A 22,246-nucleotide genomic window follows, 5' to 3' on the forward strand; every position below is an offset into this window, starting at 1 on the left:
CACAGATTTTTTTCAGGAAGTGTTTCATGGTGTTTCACATCAAGGGCTCACCTGAAGACACTAATTCCTGAACAATATGAGAAGCGTTTAACTTAAATGATTCATTCAATTTTTCAACTGAACGTGACAGTGATGTCACAGTGACATCACAACACCAGAGCACCTAGTGGACCCTGCAACCTGAACACAAAATGCCTGTTCTTTCTTGTGTGTGTGACTGCAGATGACTTATTAGGACTTTTCACCCTATTAACCTTACCATATACAGTATATGAACCTGCCTGATGGTCTCTCTCCTCTCCCCTCCCAATTCCTAGCACTCTCTCATAATACCCATCTCTTTGAATCCTGATCCCTTCCTCTCCATCAATCTCAGCCATTCAGCAGTTCCCCTCTCTTTCTGTCTCCACCCCTGCCCCTAAATCCATCTCCTACCCTTCTCTCTTCTCACTCCTCCCAATACCCTCCCCCCTCTTTTTTCTCTCTCCATCCTCACTCCCCTCACTCCCCTCACTTCTCTCTCCTCATTCTTCCCTCACTTCTCTCTCCTTACTCTTCCCTCACTCCTCCCAATCCCTTCCCCTCTCTCTCTCCTCACTCTTCCCTCACAATCCCTTCCCCTCTCTCACTCCCCCTCTCTCCATCTCTTACTCCTATCTATCTATCCTCCTCCTCTGTCTGGCTGTGGTCTCAGTCTCTCGGTCTCTCTTTCTCTGTCTCTCTCTCTGTCTCTCTCTGTCTCTCTCTTTGTCTCAGGCAGTGAGACACAGAGCAGCTAATTGTGTGAAAGCCACACAGACAATGTTTCTTCCTCTCACTCCAGCTGCCTAGGCCCTGCTGTACTCACATACGCTGGGCTTACGCTGGGCTTACGCTGGGCTTCCTCCTCGTCGCTGAAAAGGGACCAGTCCCTAGGGGCCTCGGACCTCAGGGCCCCAGGACTAACACACACAGACCTGGGATCCTGTTACACACCCGTGATCCTGTTACACACCCGCTTTACAGTCAACACTGAGACACAGAGAAGGAAGAAGTGGTTGTGGGGAGAGAAAGATGGGAGCGGAGAAGGGAAAGAGAAACCAGCAGCCTTCCTGAGTGGAATCAGTACCACTCCCAAAAAAATTATTTAAAATGCCAAATAGATGCATAGCATTCAGTATGCTCTAAAATGTTCTAATCTAGACTGACATTCTGAGAGAGTGAGAGAGGGAAGCATCCTCTGAGAGCATCACAGGATAGGACAGGACAAGGACAGGACAGAATAGGATAATGACAGGTTAGGATAGGATAGGACATGATAGGACATGATGAGGATAGGACAGGACAAGGACAGGACAAGGACAGTTTTTGGATTTATTGAACGTATGCGTCAAACTGTATGTGTAGACGACTTGACAGAAATGGTAGCAGAAGGTGAATGTTGAACTTTTGTTGCATACACATCCAGATGATGCTGCGTACTATTTTGCGCAATGACGTTGTCGGTTTGATCGAAGCGACAGGATAAGATAGGACAAGGAAAGGACATGGACATGATAGGACAAGGACAGGTTGGGACAGGAAAGGACAAGGTCAGGATAGGACAAACCCAAGGACTAGTTAGGAGAGGATAGGATAGGACAAGGACAGGATAGGACAAGGTCAGGGAAAGGCTGGGACAGGACTAACCAAAGGACAGGATGGGATAGGACAAGGATAATAACATTGACATGGCTTAGAGCCTGAGCCTGGAGGCGGTACTATGGAGAGGCGGGGTTAGTCATGTCCAATGGGAAGCTCATGTTGGAAAATCCCACGCTGTCCTGTCCAAGGTAGAACACTGTGCAGAGCTTGGAGCCAAACACATTATTGTTACCATGTTTAAAATAAAAACATTAATTGAAGCATCGCTTATAAGACGACACACACACACTAGGGCTGTCACGTCTGCTCCCGCTCTTCCCCCCCTGGTGCCAGGCTCCCCAGAATTGCGCACTCCTGCCACCATCATTACGCACACCTGCCTTCCCCCGTCACGCGCATCATCGATTATTGGACTCACCTGGACTCAATCACCTCTGTCATTACCTTCCCTATATATGTCTAGTTCCCCGCTGTGTTCCCTGCTTCAGCATTGATTGTCGTATGTCCTTGTTTACCAGTGTGCCGACGCTGTGCCTGTCTTGCTACCTGTCTGTTCACGACTAAATGTTGACTCCCCGTACCTCCTTCTCATCTCCGGCGTCGGTCCTCATCTCCGGCGTCGGTCCCTACAAGGGCGTTGTGACTGGGACGCAGGATGGGTGTAAGCATCTGCCTCTGGTATTTTTGTTTCAAGCCTATCCCAAACCTTAACCCTTACCTTCACTGTTCTGACATAATGCTTAACCTTTAGAATTCAGAGTTAATGCCTAAACTTAACCTTGGAACGATAGAGAAGTAACCAAACACTTTGAAATTTGACGTTTGGAACAACTTTGAAATGTGATGTTTGAGAAACATAGATAAACATATTCTGATGTGAGACTGAGCTTGTTGCAGCACATCACAACACACAATCCCCCTCTCTCTATGTCTGTATGGTGTCTCTCGTTCTCTCTCTGTCTCTTTCTCTCAATCTGTCTGTCTCTCTCTTAATCTCTGTCTGTCTCTGTCTCTCAATCTCTCTTACTGTCTCTCAATCTCCCTGGGAGATTGCGAGAGGATAAAAGATTTAACCAGACACCCAACAGTAGCTTACATTTTTCAAGTTATTTTTCAAGTTCAAATTCAAAAGGTACTTTATCCTAAATGTAGACAACCTAGTACGCACCTTTCCATTCCACCATGTACTGTTTACTAAGTGCAGTAGGGTAAACAGACAGCTAAATCACGTTACAGAGAGTGACAACAGCAGTGAACCGTCCTTTGTTTCTGAAGGAATTGAAGTACCGGTAAAACATTTGGCGTCTTGGCAGGATTCCCCGAGGGAGTGCACAAAGCGTGACTCGAGGGTCTGCTTTCCCACGGCCTCGTGCAACAGTGTCAGCACTCAATCAAGCGGCGCACTCTGAACAGACATTCATGAGAGCAAGAACCCGATACCCCTAGAGACCGATTTTACTATTAAGATAAACCATAAGTTCTAAGTGGGGAAACTTGGTCACCGACTCATATCCATTACTGGTGAACCAGCACATCCACTTATATAAGGAGTTCTAACTTTAAAGTTTAAAGCCTAACATGATGAAAAGTAAATTGATAAATCTATACCTACAAAGACCGTTGCTTTGATTGTGCAGCCTGAACAGCATCCCGTTGTCTCCCCTTTCTGCTCTGGCAGGTTGAAAAGTGCAGTGAGTGCTGAAGCCATCTCTCTCACCTGTGCAGGTGAACCGACAGCAGAACAATGTCCGAGACGCAGCGAAACCTCAAGTTCTGCTTTTAGGGAGAACCCTCATGGCACTGTCCCGTTTGTCTCCATGAAGGCGATATGCAACAATATCCTAGCCATAGAAATGATGGCGTGAGGAGACCCTTTTTGCGAGCCTAAAGCTCCTTAGAAAAAGCACAGAAACCTGACCTGAGCGTGTCAGAAGCAGAGGAATCATTTACTCTGCAAAACTGTGCAGGCAGGTGTCACATGGAGCCCCGGAATGCAGTGCGGCACAATGGGACCACTATGAAAGGGTACAATCCACAACCATCCGTGCAACAGAAATTGTGGCAGACTTGCTCCCCTGTGCACAGCTTGGCCAAATGTTTGAGGGCGGGAACCGAGATTTAGAGATTTACCGGGATTTAACGTACAAAAACCACTCCCTTTTCCTGGGATAAATAACTGCGAGAACTGTAAATTCGAATAAATTATTTCTATGAACATCATGGTGTAAAATGGAACTGTTAAATGATAAATCTAAATCTGTCTTCTCTACAGCCTCTGCATGATGAATAAAATCTCAGGGTGGGGACAGACAGCCCATCTCAGTATGGAGTGCAGTTCACAATGCATGTAGACCTATCATCTCATCATGGTAACTTTTTTCCTTGTGACAGATAGGCCTACATTTGCTGCAGTATAGTCTATGCTACAATAATATAAAGACTGAATGGGTGTCTAATTTACACATCTCCATCTGGCTTTCGGGGGTCACCTTGTTTTTAATTGTAAAGATTATTATTTTTTAAATTGCAGCTGCAGAGTTTTAATACAGTCTATCACTGGAATATTGTTGCTTTAAATCAGTGCACGCACGAGCACTCTCGCAGTCTCTCTCTCCATCAACTCCATTTAAATGGCATCCAAAATAGATCATCCTGTTATAGTTAAGAAATAAGGCCAGAGGAGGTGTGGTATATGGCCAATATACCACGGCTAAGGACTGTTCTTATGCACGATGCTACGCAGAGTGCCTGGACACAGACCTTAGCCATGGTATATTGACCATATATCACAAACCCCAGAGGTGCCTTATTGCTATTATAAACTGGAAATTAGAGCAATAAAAATAAATATTTGTCATACCCACGGTATACAGTCCGATATACCACGGCTGTCAGCCAATCAGATGTCAGGGCTTGAACCACCAAGTTTATACATTTATATATATATACACACTACCGTTCAAAAGTTTGGGGTCACTTAGAAATGTCCTTGTTTTCGAAAGAAAAACACCTTTTTTGTCCATTAAAATAACATCAAATTGATCAGAAATACAGTGTAGACATTGTACATGACTATTGTAGCTGGAAACGGCTGATTTCTAATGGAATATCTACATAGGTGTACAGAGGCTCATTATCAGCAACCATCATTCCTGTGTTCCAATGGCACATTGTGTTAGACAATCCAAGTTTACCATTTTAAAAGGCTAATTGATAATTAGAAAACCGTTTTGCAATTATGTTAGTACAGCTGAAAACTGTTGTGCTAATTAAAGAAGCAATAAAACTGGCCTTTAGACCAGTTGAGCATCTGGAGCATCAGCATTTCTGGGTTCAATTACAGGCTCAAAATGGCCAGAAACAAAGAGCTTTCTTCTGAAACTCATCAGTCTATTCTTGTTCTGAGAAATGAAGGCTATTCCATGCGAGAAGTAGCCAAGAAACTGAAGATCTCGTACAACGTTGTGTACTACTCCCTTCACAAAATAGCGCAAACTGGCTCTAACCAGAATAGAAAGAGTGGGAGACCCCCGGTGCACAACTGAGCAAGAGGACAAGTACATTAGAATGTCTAGTTTGAGAAACAGATGCCTTACAAGTCCTCAACTGGCAGCTTCATTAAATAGTACCCGCAAAACACCAGTCTCAACGTACACAGTGAAGAGGCGACTCCGGGATGCTGGCCTTCTAGGCAGAGTTCCTCTGTCCAGTGTCTGTGTTCTTTTGCCCATCTTAATCTTTTAGTTTCATTGGCCAGTCTGAGATGGCTTTTTCTTTGCAACTCTGACTGAGTCTCTGAGGACAGATCCCACAAACTCACAATTAATGAGTCTTCAGGCTGGTGAGGACTAAGTCTCTGAGGATATCTCCCACAAACTCACCATTAATGAGTCTTTAGGCTGGTGAGGACTAAGTCTCTGAGGATATCTCCCACACACTCACCATTAATATGGAGTCTTCAGTCGAATATTTAAAGCAGTAGGCTGGATCATATGGGAAAACTGTACAGGTTGCAGCACGAGGTATGTGGTCAGTTTTCATGTATCAAAGTAACGCCATCGTTTGTAATCTCAAACCGCGCGCAACACTTAACCTATCGTGATATGGCAACGAAAATGGAAATGACTCCTTTATAGTAGTCAGTCACACACTGTAAATGTATGTATTCTTAGTGAATGGCCTAAAGCCTACGTTTTCGATTTAAGTAGGCTACTTAAAGAACATTTTATGGAGACCACTCGGTTGATATGGCTGCACAATGACCGTTCTACTAGTCACTGAGGCCTAACATCATTTGGTTAAATATTCCATTTATTCCCATTCATCTACACTAGGTAACGTTCCAAGAATATGCTATAAATACACTAGCACTGTCACCTTGAGACGTATTGCCATATCTGTAATCTCCACCTGTCTGCCCGTCCCCGCGCTCTTTCCCACGACACTGGCACAGCGACATTAATTACCTCGCGCCTCTCATATAACGGGATCGTTCGCTTCAGAGTGCCATCTGTCATTTATACTCTTTCATTCTCTTAAAAGGTAAAAACTAGATTTGGTTAAAGGCAGGCCTGTGTAGGCTACTATCTAAACCGTGCTGCTGTGGGGGCCTCGCCATCTACCCTGAGCCGCCAGGTGAACGTAACCAGATCCGACCGCACAGATGAACCACTGTGGGAACCAGTGACCACACAGAATGCAACGTGACCTGCGCCAGATACTCTGTTAGCTGGGGCTCATTCAGTGGGATCATCTGTGATATAATTCATCTGATTATAACAGATGTGTATGGTACATTTCCCCAGTAACCTAAGTACCTGAGGGGTAAACAAAGCAGGATCACACTAAGTCAAGCCCCGCTTCCAGCATCGTGGAACATCTCTTCTGCGCTCTACCTGCACAAGCACTGTTCATAACACTAACCGTTAACACCCTTCTTTGGCAGAGATAATGTTGCATGTTTTAAAGCGTATTTCCTGCAATTCTACACATTTTTGCCGTTTTAAAGCTAATTTTCTTGCAAAGCTATTCTTTTTGCATTCATGTGATATTCGATTGACAAACAAAATCTATGGGCTCAAAAACGTAGCTAAAAAACATTAGCTGACATGGGCTAGTTGATATGGACTTTTCTGATAAGCTAGAAATAGCTCTCGAAGGTCTGCAATGACTGACATGACAAGAGGATTCTACTTGTGCATTCCACTATTACAACTTCTAGATTAAGTTGAAAGCAGGGCACTATCTTGAAAATAAAGTCTGATTATTTATCTGGCGGGATCAGATACAATTATATTCCACTTAGAGAATTTTCAAAACAAGGCTCCTTTTTTCACAACCAACATCACTTGCATTTGGTACTTTTTGTACAAGAGTTTATTTGCAACAGTGATAACAGGGTTAGTGCGTGTGTAAAACGGTGTGTGTGTGTGTACACTGTCCTGTGGGTGGGTGTGTGTGTGTGTGTATGTACGTACACTGTCCTGTGTGTGTGTGTGTGTACGTACACTGTCCTGTGTGTGTGTGTGTGTACGTACACTGTCCTGTGGGTACACTGTCCTGTGGGTGTGTGTGTGTATGTACACTGTCCTGTGGGTGTGTGTGTGTACGTACACTGTCCTGTGGGTACACTGTCCTGTGGGTGTGTGTGTGTATGTACACTGTCCTGTGTGTGTGTGTGTACATACACTGTCCTGTGGGTACACTCTCCTGTGTGTGTGTGTGTGTGTACGTACACTGTCCTGTGTGTGTGTGTGTGTACGTACACTGTCCTGTGTGTGTGTGTGTGTACGTACACTGTCCTGTGTGTGTGTGTGTGTACGTACACTGTCCTGTGTGTGTGTGTGTGTACGTACACTGTCCTGTGTGTGTGTGTGTACGTACACTGTCCTGTGTGTGTGTGTGTACGTACACTGTCCTGTGTGTGTGTACGTACACTGTCCTGTGTGTGTGTGTGTGTACGTACACTGTCCTGTGTGTGTGTGTGTGTACGTACACTGTCCTGTGTGTGTGTGTGTGTACGTACACTGTCCTGTGTGTGTGTGTGTGTACGTACACTGTCCTGTGTGTGTGTGTGTGTACGTACACTGTCCTGTGTGTGTGTGTGTGTACGTACACTGTCCTGTGTGTGTGTGTGTGTACGTACACTGTCCTGTGTGTGTGTGTGTACGTACAAACACTGTCCTGTGTGTGTGTGTGTACGTACAAACACTGTCCTGTGTGTGTGTGTACGTACACTGTCCTGTGTGTGTGTGTACGTACACTGTCCTGTGTGTGTGTGTACGTACACTGTCCTGTGTGTGTGTGTACGTACACTGTCCTGTGTGTGTGTGTACGTACACTGTCCTGTGTGTGTGTGTACGTACACTGTCCTGTGTGTGTGTGTACGTACACTGTCCTGTGTGTGCGTGCGTACACTGTCCTGTGTGTGTGCGTGCGTACACTGTCCTGTGTGTGTGCGTGCGTACACTGTCCTGTGTGTGTGCGTGCGTACACTGTCCTGTGTGTGTGCGTGCGTACACTGTCCTGTGTGTGTGCGTGCGTATACTGTCCTGTGTGTGTGCGTGCGTACACTGTCCTGTGTGTGCGTGCGTACACTGTCCTTTGTGTGTGCGTGCGTACACTGTCTTGTGTGTGTGCGTGCGTACACTGTCCTGTGTGTGGGTTGTGCTTTCACTAGCAGTCTAACTCCAACAGGGTCCAGCCTCAGAGAAATAAACTAAAACCAAGATATCAGGTAAATATTCAAAAGGTAATTTAAAAGCTGAACGTGTAGTACATCATTGCCATAATTACTATAATACAGGTTTCTGCTAGGCGGTTGGGTGTAAAGGAATCTCAGACTACAAAAGCAGTATCTTCACCATACCAGCAACATGGAGGGGTGTCCGTCTGTATGTATATTAACAAGTCCAGGCACTGATTTAACTAGACAAATAAAAACAGACATAAAAATAATGCACAAACAATACACACAGATATATTGACACTAAGAGGCAACACAAACACATTGATAAAACACACATTACACAAAGCAGTACGCGCATAGATCCTGTCCTGTGGGTCCATAACTGTACGTTTTTATCAGGAGTTATCAGGACGATTCTAGGTGTGGTGAGACCATTTAGAGTCAGGACCAGGCGGGGGGTCCTCACTTCCTGAAGGCGTGTCGGGTGAAGGTGTACCACAGGTGGGCGGGCTTTCGCTTGGGCTCGGCCAATGTGAACACCTGCTGCTGAGGCACGCTGGTTGGCACGGTAACGTGGCGCTGGTGAATTGGATGCAGGGGCTGGTGGTGGGGCGGGACAGTGCCAGAGTAGCCAATGGCTGTGGAGGAAATAGAAAACAACATTTAAAGCATTATTTGCAATAGTGATGAATCCAAAACCACATGCACAGCAATCGTAAGAACACAAAAGCCTGATTTATTAACGCTTACTCTTAATTTTCCCTTGTCGGGATTTCCTCGCATTGAAGATTGCTTGTTTTCGCTGCGTTTCACTGATCTTCATTCCTGTCATGAAAGAATAAAAAAAATACCAGACAATCAAATGTCATTCAACATGCACAGACACATTCTCCTCTTCCCAACAACCCCTCCTCTCCTCCTCTTTCCTTTCCCACCTCCATCTCTCCTTTCCACCCCTCCTCACCCATCTCTTGGTCCTCCTGTACCCTCCGTCTCTCCCTGGCAAAGGCCTGCAGCCAGCGCTGTCTGTCCTGGGGCTTTCTGCAGCAGAGGTAACACAGGGTCTCCAGAGTGGAGCTGTTCTGGAGCCGCAGGGCGTTCTTCAGCGAGATGCCCAGCTCAGGGTCCCTGCCGTCGGGCATCTCCAGCAGCTCTGTGTGGTCCATGTCCAGGCGGCCGCGGTAGTACAGCAGGTCACGGCGCAGCACGTCCTTCTTACAGAACACCAGCTGGTGGTCGAACAGGAAGAAGCTGCGCTGCTGTGTCTTGCTGCCCTGGCAGACGATCCGGGTCAGCTCTCCAGAGTGGATCAGCTCCGAGCTGCGCTCCAACACGTCTGCTCCCTGAAAGGAACAAGGACAGACAGACATTCATTAGGTTGAGTTGCATTCGTTGTTAGATCACACAGTGATGACATCTGCCTGCTACAGTAATAATACACCTGGAAGACTGTCTCACCTCCCAGCGTAGGATGGCCACTTGCCAGTGAGCGATGGCGTCAACACTCTCCAGCCGCCTCTTCCCCTCATTGATGAGGCTCGCCACGTTCTTCATCGCCTCGTACGCATCACTCACTCCACCGTAGTCACTACAGCACACAACATCAACAGCATTGGAGAGTGTGAAAAGGTTTGTGTGTGTGTGTATATATATATATATATATATATATATACACATATATACACACGTGGGTGTTGTGAAGTTTGTAAAGTGTGTATATATATATATATACACACGTGGGTGTTGTGAAGTTTGTAAAGTGTGTGTGTTGTGGCCTACCTGTGGTCTTTGGGAGTGTATTTGAGCAGCTCTCCCAGCTGCAGGGGGTACTTGCAGATCTTCTGGACGGGCGTGAGCAGGAAGCCGGCGATGGAGATGTCAATCATCTGCTGCAGCAGCCGGCAGGCCTCAAAGAAGTGCTTGTACCTGCCCAGCTTCATGAGGCGCTGCAGCTCCCCACACGCTGCAGGGTGGGTGTTACAGTACTCAGAGTAGATGGAAAAACCCTCCCCCTGAGAGAGGAGAGAGAGGGAAGAGAGAGAGAGGGAAGAGAGAGAGAGGGAAGAGAGAGGAGAAAGAGGGGAGGGAGAGAGGAGAGAGGAGAGGGAAGAGAAAGAGAGACAGTTAAATAAAACTTTACCAAATAGGGATGTGACTGCTTTGAAATGTATTTTGTGAAATGTTTTGGAAAAATGCTGTATTCAGTAATACAATCTGTGACTGTGTGTAGAAAGGTAGAACCAACGGTAGAACGTACCTGTAAGAGGAAACAGGCTCCTATCTCACTGAGGTGAGGCTGGTCTGTGTTGTACTTCCTCTCCAGGTCTTTGAGGAACTGTCTCTGGAACTTGTAGATGTCCTCGATGTTACTGAAGATGGTCTTTAGCTGCAGCTCAGTGAACATGCCTGGGTTTTTACCACACTGACGGATATAGCCCTGGGAAAAGCATTAGATATTGTCAGATGTTTTAGTTGTAACAAGGAATAACCGGTACTATGGAGATGCAGTCAACACAAGGTTTGTCCAGCAGGAGGAGCGCCAATGAAGCTGGTGAAAATCCAGAGCTTTAGGGAGATTGTCATTTAGGTCAGTCAGTCCTCTTCTCTCCTTGACTCCTCTCCTCCGTGACCCGGAAAATAAGTGGTCGAGAAGAGTGTCAAATCGAACACAACTCCCCTCCTCCATTTCCTACTTCGACAGATGATGCACAAGAGTGTCCTTGTGGCAGATAGCAGGGAAGTGCTACGCCCCCTTTGAATCAGGTGTTCTCAAAGGAGTAAAGCATGCATACATAGAAAAATATGCTACTTATCCTTGTATCTATAAAATGTGTTGTACAACTAGCTACATTTGTTTTATCACTTTACACAATTATTCTGGAATTCCACCCGTTTAAACTTAATTTGCCGGATGACGATTGAGTGGAAAAGGAGAGTTTCATTTCATACAAATGCATTCGTTTCCACATTTCCTCTCCTCCGCTCCTCGATTACCTTTGACCATTTTTCCAAAAAGAGGCAAGGAGAAGACAGAGGAGAGCAGGAGAGAAAAACAAACGTAAATTGTACCCTAGCGGTATTGTCAGTGACGATGGAGAGACATGGGTTAGGGTCGGTTAATGTTTATGGTCGAGCCCCCACCCACCTCACAGATGTCCCGGAGGTGTTTGATGTAGATGCGTTCTGTGTCCATGATCTCTTTGACCACGTTGGTCCTCATCTGGTGGCGGTGCTCAGCGCAGTCCCGGGGGGCAGTGTGTGGGTTCTCCTGGTCCAGAGCACAACGCTCTACACTCTCCGCTCCAGAATCCTCCTCCTGGTTCACACGCACCTGTCAAAATCACACACACGTTACCAGGTGACCCACAGAGTCACGCATCTGTAAATTAAACCCCGTTAACCCAACCTACATCCCTATGGTAACATGGTTACCATAGCTTGCCTAATTAAGATGCAACTGTAAATCAACACAAGTCACCAGGGAAACCCCCAAAACTCCCAAAACCTCTGAACCCACACTACCCTTTCCCTTGAACACACACTACTAAGGGGCTGGGTTGCAGCCAAGACAGCTGGCAGGGTCTAGCGTAAACATCAATTACACAGAGGGCAGAATGTCTACTTAAGACAAAACATGGACGCTTCTTGTATTTTCTCGCTTCCTGATCCAAGCCGATCATGTCAATGGCTTTTTCAGAAAGTTGTTTTTGACCTCTTTTTGCTTCATGACCTGACCTGTTAGTATCTTGTTGTTGTGAAAAAATATCAATAAAAACACAAAGAACTGTTAAATAACTGACTGACAGATTTTTCTTTCTTTTCAATGCAACAGGGCTAGTGCACAAACGTGTTGACTCCGTGTTGTCTTACCCTGACGAAGCTGGAGGGGAACCAGGCCTCCCTGTCTGCCCCCATGCCCCACCACCAGTCCTCGTGAGGGGCCTCAAGCACCCGGATCACATCCCCCGCCTTGAACGCCAGCTCCTGCTCCTCCATTGTCACATGGTCCCACAGGGCCTCTGCATACACAGCTTGACCCTGGCTGATCCACTGAGAGAGCGAGAGAAAAAAGGGGAAGAGAGAAGTGGAGGGTTACCGAGCTTATGTAATGACAGACACACGCAAATAAATACAGAATTACATGCACAGCATACTCATGTCTGACACACAGATTACGCTTGGACTTGGGACACCAGAGCTGCATCCAAACTCAGACCAAAACTCAGACCAAAGCAGATCACACACACATCAGGAATTGCAGAAACGGCATATTGTCTTGGAGAGACATTTATCCAATGTTCCCACTAAGCTGCGCACATGCGCAGTAGCTCCCAGACCGCCGCGCAGAAATATCAGCCCACAGAGAAGTACGAGATTGAACTTCATTCAACGACTGGTCGATCTCCAAGGCATTCCTAGTCTACCGCCAAACATTTCTGTAAATAAATCAACAATTTGTATTTATTATGGAGTGGAAGTTAACACTATCAAGGTTTCTCTTTACTGTGGCAATTGTGATCGAATCAACCCAATATTATCCACGTTCAACGCAGCAAAACGAACTATGGAACAGCTTTTGTTGTAGACAGAACGCATCGAAGTAGGATTCTATTGCATTGACACGCACTACTCAGCCTGTACTCTACACAGACCGGTGCAGCGTAAACAATCAGAGCTGCAGTAGGCCTACATGCAAATAGACCATTGCCATATATGGATCTGTACCATTTACTTTGAACTGGACTGTGTTTACAGCATGAGTGGTCGTGAGTAGGGCTGTGGCGGTCACAAAATTTTGTCTGCCGGTGATTGTCAAGCGAATAACTGTCAGTCTCACGGTAATTGACAAACACATTAAGCATCTCCTGGCTTCCACACATTTTAAAAAGCCTAATAAATCCATGTAATATAGCTTACACCTTCACAATAAATCCATTATTTATTTTAGACAGGTCTAAAGAAGCATGATATGAAGAAAATGTAGTCTATATTTCAGAAGAACAGAATAGCATACACTGAGTTGTCCTTATGTAGGTCCTGATCTGGCTATGCCATATGGCTGTGGGCTACACTAGTTCATTTAGCAGACAAGATTTGCTTATAATTCTGTAGCATTACTTTATAGTATGGTGAATACAATTGAACAAAGTTGAATAAAATATAAATATTTTCTCCAAACGATGGAGTGCGCACATTTGGTGATTCCGTGTTGAGCAGTTAAAGAAACAGTTATTCATATATGCTTAATTTAGATTTTTTAAATGTAACTTTAGTTGTTCTACAAACGTTGGGCTACAAGTTTTGATTATAAATACATTGTAAGGCTGCATGATGAGACTAATGATCATTTGAAAAAAAATTGCTTGAAAGGCATGAGTTCTGTATTGTTTATGGCGCAGGCTGTACACTTCAATAGTCTCAGTCACAATTTGACACGCACTTGATAATGCCTCGAATTTCACGGCGGAATCCCCTTTGTGGCCGTAATGCACCCTAAAGAAATCCATTCCTTTTGCGGCCCGAAGTGCTGTGCCGTGCTCTTCTCTTTGAGTGTGCCGTGCAATCTGAAGACTCTCACTCACACAGCTCTCCGTCAGCTGATCGGGTCTTTCTCACAGGCTACAAATTAAAACAGACACGTCGGGGACGCAATTTCTCACGTCCATATCCAACTCCGAGGTGCATATTGAAGATATTGGAAGAACTGTTCACATTTACTTTGAACAGCAAAAGCACGAGACTATGTTAATCTACTATCCTCCATAGTACAAAAGTAGACCTATTATGTGCGATAAATAAATATTTAGTCTGGGACAGTTGCGTTAGAGCCCAAATTAATACAACCACTAGCATCAAAAAACGTTTTAGATCAAAACGTTCAGCTTAAAATGTTGATAAACCATTAGGCTATTTCTTCATATTATAAGCGCAGCAATGCGCACACGGAAGTAGGCTATAAGTGTGAATGTTCCATTAGCGGAAAACACCATTATCAAAAGTGACCGCAAATGCAATTATGCATGTAATGCTTTTATTATAAATGGCGCATATTTAATGGTGGAAATTATCTTCTCCAAACTCACATATGCCAGTTAGGCTCTACACCCCTTGTAAAGCAGATTAATGCGCATAATTTTAATTAGTTATTTGGCCACTTCAGTTGTGATACAAACCGTATTAAAACATATTGGCCTATGGGCTAGGCTACATAGGTGTGCAACTATGAAAAAGTCACAAAAAAGATGCATGGTTTTTTAGGCCGGGCATCATTCACAAGTGATAATATATTCGCTACCGTTCAAAAGTTGGGTCACTTAGAAATATCCTTGTTTTTGAAAGAAAAGCACATTTTTTTATCCATTAAAATAACATCAAATTGATCAGAAATACAGTGCAGACATTGTTAAATGTTGTAAATGACTATTTTAGCTGGAAACGGCTGATTTTTTATGGAATATCTACATAGGTGTACAGAGGCCCATTATCAGCAACCATCACTCCTGTGTTCCAATGGCACACCGGCAGAGGCAGAGTTGCAAAGAAAAAGCCATATCTCAGACTGGCAAATAAAAAGAAAAGACTAAGATGGGCAAAAGAACAGACACTGGACAGAGGAACTCTGCCTAGAAGGCAGCATCTCAGAGTTGCTAAGAGCAAATCAACAGTTCAATGAAAATAGTATAGGTGTGTGCCTTTTTCTTTGCAACTCTGCCTAGAAGGCCAGCATCCCGGAGTCGCCTATTCACGGTTGATGTTGAGACTGGTGTTTTGTGGGTACTATTTAATGAGGCTGCCAGTTGAGGACTCGTGAGGTGTCTGTTTATCAAACTAGACACTAATGTAGTTGTCCTCTTGCTCAGTTGTGCACCGGGGACTCCTACTCCCTTTTCTATTCTGGTTAGATACAGTTTGCGCTCTTCTGTGAAGGGAGTAGTACACACCGTTGTACGAGATCTTCAATTTCTTGGCAATTTCTCACATGGAATAGCCTTCATTTCTCAGAACAAGAATAGACTCACGAGTTTCAGAAGAAAGGTCTTTGTTTCTGGCCATTTTGAGCATGTAATCGAACCAACAAATGCTAATGGTCCAGATACTCAACTAGTCTAAAGAAGGCCAGTTGTATTGCTTCTTTAAATCAAGACAACAGTTTTCAGCTGTGCTAACATAATTGCAAATGGGTTTTCTAATAATCAATTAGCCTTTTTGAAATTATAAACTTGGATTAGCTAACACAACGTGTCATTGGAACACAGGAGTGATGGTTGCTGATAATGGGCCTCTGTACACCTATGTAGATATTCCATTAAAAATCAGCCGTTTCCAGCTACAATAGTCATTTACAACATTAACAATGTCTACACTGTATTTCTGATCAATTTGATGTTATTTTAATGGACAAAATGTGCTTTCCTTTCAAAAACAAGGACATTTGTAAGTGACCGCAAACTTTTGAGGTCTTATGCAATTGCATAGCCTATTGAAATAATGCGTAACATGAGCTCTCATGAAGTGTTTGATTAGATTTTCAAATACATTTGCATTGATGTCAGAGTGATTAGAGGGACAATAGAGTGCTGAGCACCAGGCAGTTAGCAAGTTCGGTACTAATGACCATCAGCAGCATCAGAGCTTGGAGAAGCCTAATCACCGTGACTAAACAGTCTTGTGGAATTTGACTGCCTTCATGACTCGTGACCGCCGGTGTGGCGGTAATACGGTCACCGCAACAGCCCTAGTTGTGAGTTGATGCGCTTGTTTTGAGATCAAAGCAAGAGCTGCATGTAGCCAATTGTGCACATTTAGTTAATATCCTTTGCTAGTTACTGAGTTATTAGCCCAGTTATAGATCATATGTAGTCTGCAATAGGGGAGTGATTGCTTCCAACAAGAGCACAAAACGTGTACATTTCTAGACCTCAAGTACATAGCTTTGTTTAGTCTTAAAGGGGCACTGTTGTATTTTGAGACAGGCTTGAATAAGCTAAGTAGCCAATAGGCAGAGGGTAGCATAATTGTCTGATTCTCTGTAATAATGGTATGGAAATAATAATGCATTTTATTTTGTAGAGTGGTTTCTTGCATCAAACAACAACTTTCAGTCACCTTGTCTGAAGGACAAGTGGATAAACAGGTTAATGTCAAGCCCTGCATGTTTTTTCCAAAAGTCTCATGGAAGGTTGGTCTACATTGAACACCACACATTGGCTGCTACTGTAGGCTGAATGATAGAACAGCTATTTCCATGTTAAGATATTATCTTAACATCTCCATTGTTTTTGATGGTAGGCCATTATGATCAAATAGCCACAGTAGTCTACTTGAGCACAGTAGTCTACTTGAGCACTGTTAAAACTAACTAAAAACGGGTACAACCTCAGTGTTCAGAGTAAACGTGCTTCTACACCTGCATTGCTTGCTGTTTGGGGTTTTAGGCTGGGTTTCTGTACAGCACTTTGTGACATCAGCTGATATAATAAGGGCTTTATAAGTACATTTGATTGAAATTTGATTGATAAACTCGCACTGGAAGTTGCACAGAATTTTCCCAACATTCAAGTTTGCGCTCAGCAGACCTGAAATTTGCTCAGTGCCAATTTTCTTTGGAGGGAACATTGGTTACATCTGATGCTGAATGCATCCTGCAATTTAACACATCAGGTAGATAAGCAGCACACCTGGCTGAGAGCAGACAGCCCCACCCCAGGCTGCAGGTACGTTGTGACATCACTGAGCTCATCGAAGCTCCCCTCCTCCTCACTCACACTGTCACCATCCACCGCTGCACAACACTCTGAGCCTCCGTCTGCTGTGGGGAGGAGAGAGTTAGTACAGTTACACACATCAGACATGCTCTCTCACACACACAGCAATCACTACACCAGGGATCATCATCTATATTCAGCCGCGGTCCGATTTGTTCTTGAGTGGATGGTCGGGGGGCTGCGACAATTACAAATAATTTGTAGAAGGCAAATTGACCGCAAGAATTCCAAACCTTGTTTACATTTGTATACGATCACATTTCACTATTATGCGTAGGAAAATACTTCCTAAATTAAAATCAATTGGAGCTATATATACACTGCTCAAAAAAATAAAGGGAACACTTAAACAACACAATGTAACTCCAAGTCAATCACACTTCTGTGAAATCAAAACTGTCCACTTAGGAAGCAACACTGATTGACAATACATTTCACATGCTGTTGTGCAAATGGAATAGACAAAAGGTGGAAATTCACGGCCATGCTGGAGGATGTTGCAGGCAGCAGAACGTTCTCCACGGCGTCTCCAGACTCTGTCACATGTGCTCATGTGCTCAGTGTGAACCTGCTTTCATCTGTGAAGAGCACAGGGCGCCAGTGGCGAATTTGCCAATCTTGGTGTTCTCTGGCAAATGCCAAACGTCCTGCACGGTGTTGGGCTGTAAGCACAACCCCCACCTGTGGACGTCGGGCCCTCATAACACCCTCATGGAGTCTGTTTCTGACCGTTTGAGCAGACACATGCACATTTGTGGCCTGCTGGAGGTCATTTTGCAGGGCTCTGGCAGTGCTCCTCCTGCTCCTCCTTGCACAAAGGCGGAGGTAGCGGTCCTGCTGCTGGGTTGTTGCCCTCCTACGGCCTCCTCCACGTCTCCTGATGTACTGGCCTGTCTCCTGGTAGCGCCTCCATGCTCTGGACACTACGCTGACAGACACAGCAAACCTTCTTGCCACAGCTCGCATTGATGTGCCATCCTGGATGAGCTGCACTACCTGAGCCATTTGTGTGGGTTGTAGACTCCGTCTCATGCTACCACTAGAGTGAAAGCACCGCCAGCATTCAAAAGTGACCAAAACATCAGCCAGGAAGCATAGGAACTGAGAAGTGGTCTGTGGTCACCACCTGCAGAACCACTCCTTTATTGGGGGTGTCTTGCTAATTGCCTATAATTGAGTGTTGTTTAAGTGTTCCCTTTATTTTTTTGAGCAGTGTATATAAATAATTGTGGTTTTTGCTTAGAAAAAAAAAACACCCGTGGGCCAGTTGGGGAACCCTGCGCTACACATTACACACTCTGGAAAGATGGTAAACACACTAACTTTCAAAGCTCTCCCAGACCTGCCAACCCTGTCCAACTGTTCAGAGTACAAGACGGGCAGCAAATTGAAGATTTATGTGCTTAGACAAACATTATGCATCACACCCGGTTCAGTTCAGTCCTCTGAAAAGGTATTTAGAAAACATAAAAGATTCATACTGATAAGTACAGAACATATAATATAAATATGTTTAGTGGAATTAGCATAGATTTTTCTTAGCACATGCCCCCAAGTTTAGTCTCTATAGCAGAGGAACGCTAGTCACCTCTCAAACAGGGCCAACTACTAGGGCCAGCTCACAAGTATTGGCTTTTTAGACACGGTTCCTAAGCAATAGTAAAAGCAAAATCATTTTGAAAACATAAAAACAAATGATCATGTCGACACAGACTGCAAACTGGCTACACAAAGCTTAAGTAGGCTACCGCAAAGGGAATCTGAACGCTGTTCAGTAGGCTACCGCAGAGGGAATCTGAACGCTGTTCAGTAGGCTACCGCAGAGGGAATCTGAACGCTGTTCAGTAGGCTACCGCAAAGGGAATCTGAACGCTGTTCAGTAGGCTACCGCAAAGGGAATCTGAACGCTGTTCAGTAGGCTACCGCAAAGGGAATCTGAACGCTGTTCAGTAGGCTACCGCAAAGAGAATCTGAACGCTGTTCAGTATGATAATGCAAAGGGAATCTGAACGCTGTTCAGTAGGATAATGCAAAGGGAATCTGAATGCTGTTCAGTAGGATAATGCAAAGGGAATCTGAACGCTGTTCAGCAGGCTACCGCAAAGGGAATCTGAACGCTGTTCAGTAGGCTACCGCAGAGGGAATCTGAACGCTGTTCAGTAGGCTACCGCAAAGGGAATCTGAACGCTGTTCAGCAGGCTACCGCAAAGGGAATCTGAACGCTGTTCAGTAGGCTACCGCAGAGGGAATCTGAACGCTGTTCAGTAGGCTACCGCAGAGGGAATCTGAACGCTGTTCAGTAGGCTACCGCAGAGGGAATCTGAACGCTGTTCAGTAGGCTACCGCAGAGGGAATCTGAACGCCGTTCAGTAGGCTACCGCAGAGGGAATCTGAACGCCGTTCAGTAGGCTACCGCAGAGGGAATCTGAACGCCGTTCAGTAGGCTACCGCAGAGGGAATCTGAGCGCTGTTCAGTAGGCTACCGCAAAGGGAATCTGAACGAAGTTCAGTAGGATAACGCAAAGGGAATCTGAACGCTGTTCAGTAGGCTACCGCAAAGTGAATCTGAACGCTGTTCAGTAGGATAATGCAAAGGGAATCTGAACGCTGTTCAGTAGGCTACCGCAAAGTGAATCTGAACGCTGTTCAGTAGGATAATGCAAAGGGAATCTGAACGATGTTCGCTAGAAGAGTCTGCTGTTTCAGCCTATGTAAAGGTGTCTATTGTATTTCTTTGCAGCGCATACATAATTTCAGATTTTCAAAATTGATAAAATCTCAAATGTAGTGCAAGGGCATTTTTAGAAGCATTGCCTCTATAGTTAATACCGGACACCCATTCATTCTTCATCGTGCAGTCTTCTAAACTCGACTCCATTTAATTCCAAGATGTTCATATTTATTTTTGATTATAATTTTGTAATGCTTTTTGTGACGTGGATCATAATTACTGTTACAATCTATCAGGTTGCGTGATCCTTGTAATGGATACGTGGAAAATACAACTAATGGAACGCAGAATTAAATGTTTTTCACACTCGCACAAATGCGAACAGTTATTTTTCGTGCTTGCATTTAATTTATTTCACTAGCAAATGCGAGTGAACTGCTGGTACTTTAGAGCCCACTGAATGTCCATCTTATGTTCTCTAACGTTAGCTTGAACCAATGTGTTTACCTTTCCACAACACACAGAGTCGAAAAGGGATTTGTCCATGTGTTAACTTACAGCTGACAAGTCGGAAAACTCTGCATCACAACAAACAGGAGGAGGGGCAGACATGAGGTAGCTACGTCTAATAATGATGTATTCATCTCTATGTCCGTTGACACAAACTCCATTCATGTCTGTGTGTTGCAGCTCGAGAATCGGGTTGTTAGATTTACTCAGTGGATTTATTTTTATTAAAATGTAAAATAAATAAATAAAATCAGGCCCTATTCATTTCTGCGTACTTTTAACTCGGATCTCGTACCTTCATACATGGACAGAGAATTGCGTAGTTGGTACACAACATGCGAGCATGTTGGCCGGTCTGCCCTCTGCTTTGCTCTTCTTTTACAGATATTCTACCCCACTCTGCCTCATACACAGACATACTCTCTCCATCTTTATTCCTCCCTTTCACACACACTCCCTCCCTCACCACTGAGGATTCTGTGTAGTTTGCGTTGTCCAAGGCGGTCCAGTCCAATGGGGGTGCTCTGGGAGAAGGTAGAGGGGCGGAACCTGGCCGACACAGCCCTGTAGGAGGGCACCTGGTGGGACGGGACAGGGGGGCGTGACAGGGGCTAGAGCGACATGGAGAGGACAGTGTTAGGGGCCTTTGGGAACATCCAAGGGTTTTGCACCTCAATCACAAACAGGACATTATTTGACATACTGTGTTACATAAATTTCTCAGTATATCTAGCCATTGTTAAACAGTGAGGTGCTTACAGACGGCAGGCGGTCCTCTCTCTCCTCAGCGCCAGGTGAAGAGTACAGATCCACTCCTCCAATCACAGACATAGGCCGTCTTCTCCGGCACCGGAGATCTCCATTCATATTGTAGTTCTCTTGGCTGTCACTGTCCTGCGAGCCTCCATTACTTTTGAAGTCCTGACAGGGAGTTCCATTTGTAGTCCTCTCCTCAGGATGTAGCTCCGCCTCCTCCTCGGGGATGGCGTACTTCCTGGCAACCAGCTGAGCGTAGTCAGAGATTGGCCGAGGCCTCGATCGCCCCGCCCTCCGTCTGGGGGTGACGGACGTGGACGTTTCCGTTGCGCCTGTTGCAGTGGGTGATGTGGTTAACATGGGTGAGGTGGGAGAATCTAGGGAACATGTTGGGGTGAGAGGGGTACCGGTGGCTGAAGGAGAGGGCGCCTCTTCACCCCCTAATAGTGCCTCTCTGCCCCGTTCGTCTGACGTGTCCTGCAGGTAAGAGCAAAGGTGAAAGGTCAAATTTGATGTCCCACAATGCCTGCTCCTAATTAAACACATCCTCAGCAAAGAATGTCTGTTAATCAGAAACAGAGCATGCTGTTTAGTTGACGTGTCAAATGTGGAAAGTGCGTACAAATGTCAGTGATATGGAATATTTATTTTTGCACATTCTTCTCCCATATCACATACCCTCAATTCATGTAAAAAGTCTTATCAAATTGTATGTGTACACACAAGGAGGAGCGACAGAAGAGAATACATTTCCTCCTATTTAGGTTACTGCCCAAGAGAAAAAATTTGCAATGGTTAGTTTAACTGACCAGAGAGCTTACTATTATACTGTACTGGTTAAGTTTGTTTATTTTGTTTGTCATTGGTATGTCAGAAGAGAGATGTTCCCTTACCTCCAGCTCCTCCTGATCTTGGTCTGGTCTGGTCCATATGCACTGGAAAGGTACACAGTAGATCAGCACCATGGTCAAACAACACACTCACAGGCCTCTGTCCCGAGGTCTGGGTCTGCTTCTCCTTTAGTCCTCTACTGCACAGTTCCCCTGCCTGCTTCTCTCCCTTCAACCAATGAAAATCAGCTAATTTCCCTCCATCTTATCAACTAAAATCTGCCATCAATCAAATAAACCTTCTGATTGAATATTCAGTCCTCTAACAACCCAGACAGTGTATTATTCCTGGTTGTGTCGGTAGTGTTTTCCTAGATCTCTCTGTAAACTCTCCCGGGCCCAG

The 22,246-nt window shown here is 44.9% G+C and overlaps 1 protein-coding gene across 2 annotated transcripts in view; it reads right to left on the reverse strand.

Annotated features, from left to right (window-relative positions):
* Positions 1-8,360: 8,360 nt before the first annotated feature.
* Positions 8,361-22,246, reverse strand: part of LOC139531651 (spermatogenesis-associated protein 13-like) — a 30,076-nt gene continuing 16,190 nt past the window's right edge. The window contains exons 3-14 of one of the 2 annotated variants that reach the window (XM_071328305.1): positions 21,907-21,948; positions 21,017-21,490; positions 20,724-20,868; positions 16,990-17,120; positions 12,182-12,361; positions 11,457-11,642; positions 10,569-10,748; positions 10,091-10,323; positions 9,770-9,899; positions 9,276-9,654; positions 9,062-9,136; positions 8,361-8,949 (exon numbers count right to left, since the gene is read on the reverse strand). In XM_071328305.1, coding sequence (XP_071184406.1) covers positions 8,774-8,949; positions 9,062-9,136; positions 9,276-9,654; positions 9,770-9,899; positions 10,091-10,323; positions 10,569-10,748; positions 11,457-11,642; positions 12,182-12,361; positions 16,990-17,120; positions 20,724-20,868; positions 21,017-21,490; positions 21,907-21,948 — 2,331 coding nt within the window. In that variant the 3' untranslated portion in view covers positions 8,361-8,773. Of the gene's footprint in view, positions 8,950-9,061; positions 9,137-9,275; positions 9,655-9,769; positions 9,900-10,090; positions 10,324-10,568; positions 10,749-11,456; positions 11,643-12,181; positions 12,362-16,989; positions 17,121-20,723; positions 20,869-21,016; positions 21,491-21,906; positions 21,949-22,246 lie in introns of those variants that run through there. The other variant, XM_071328306.1, reaches the window with a different exon arrangement.

The sequence above is a fragment of the Salvelinus alpinus genome, chromosome 10 (assembly GCF_045679555.1).
Source record: "Salvelinus alpinus chromosome 10, SLU_Salpinus.1, whole genome shotgun sequence".
Lineage (NCBI taxonomy): Eukaryota > Metazoa > Chordata > Actinopteri > Salmoniformes > Salmonidae > Salvelinus > Salvelinus alpinus.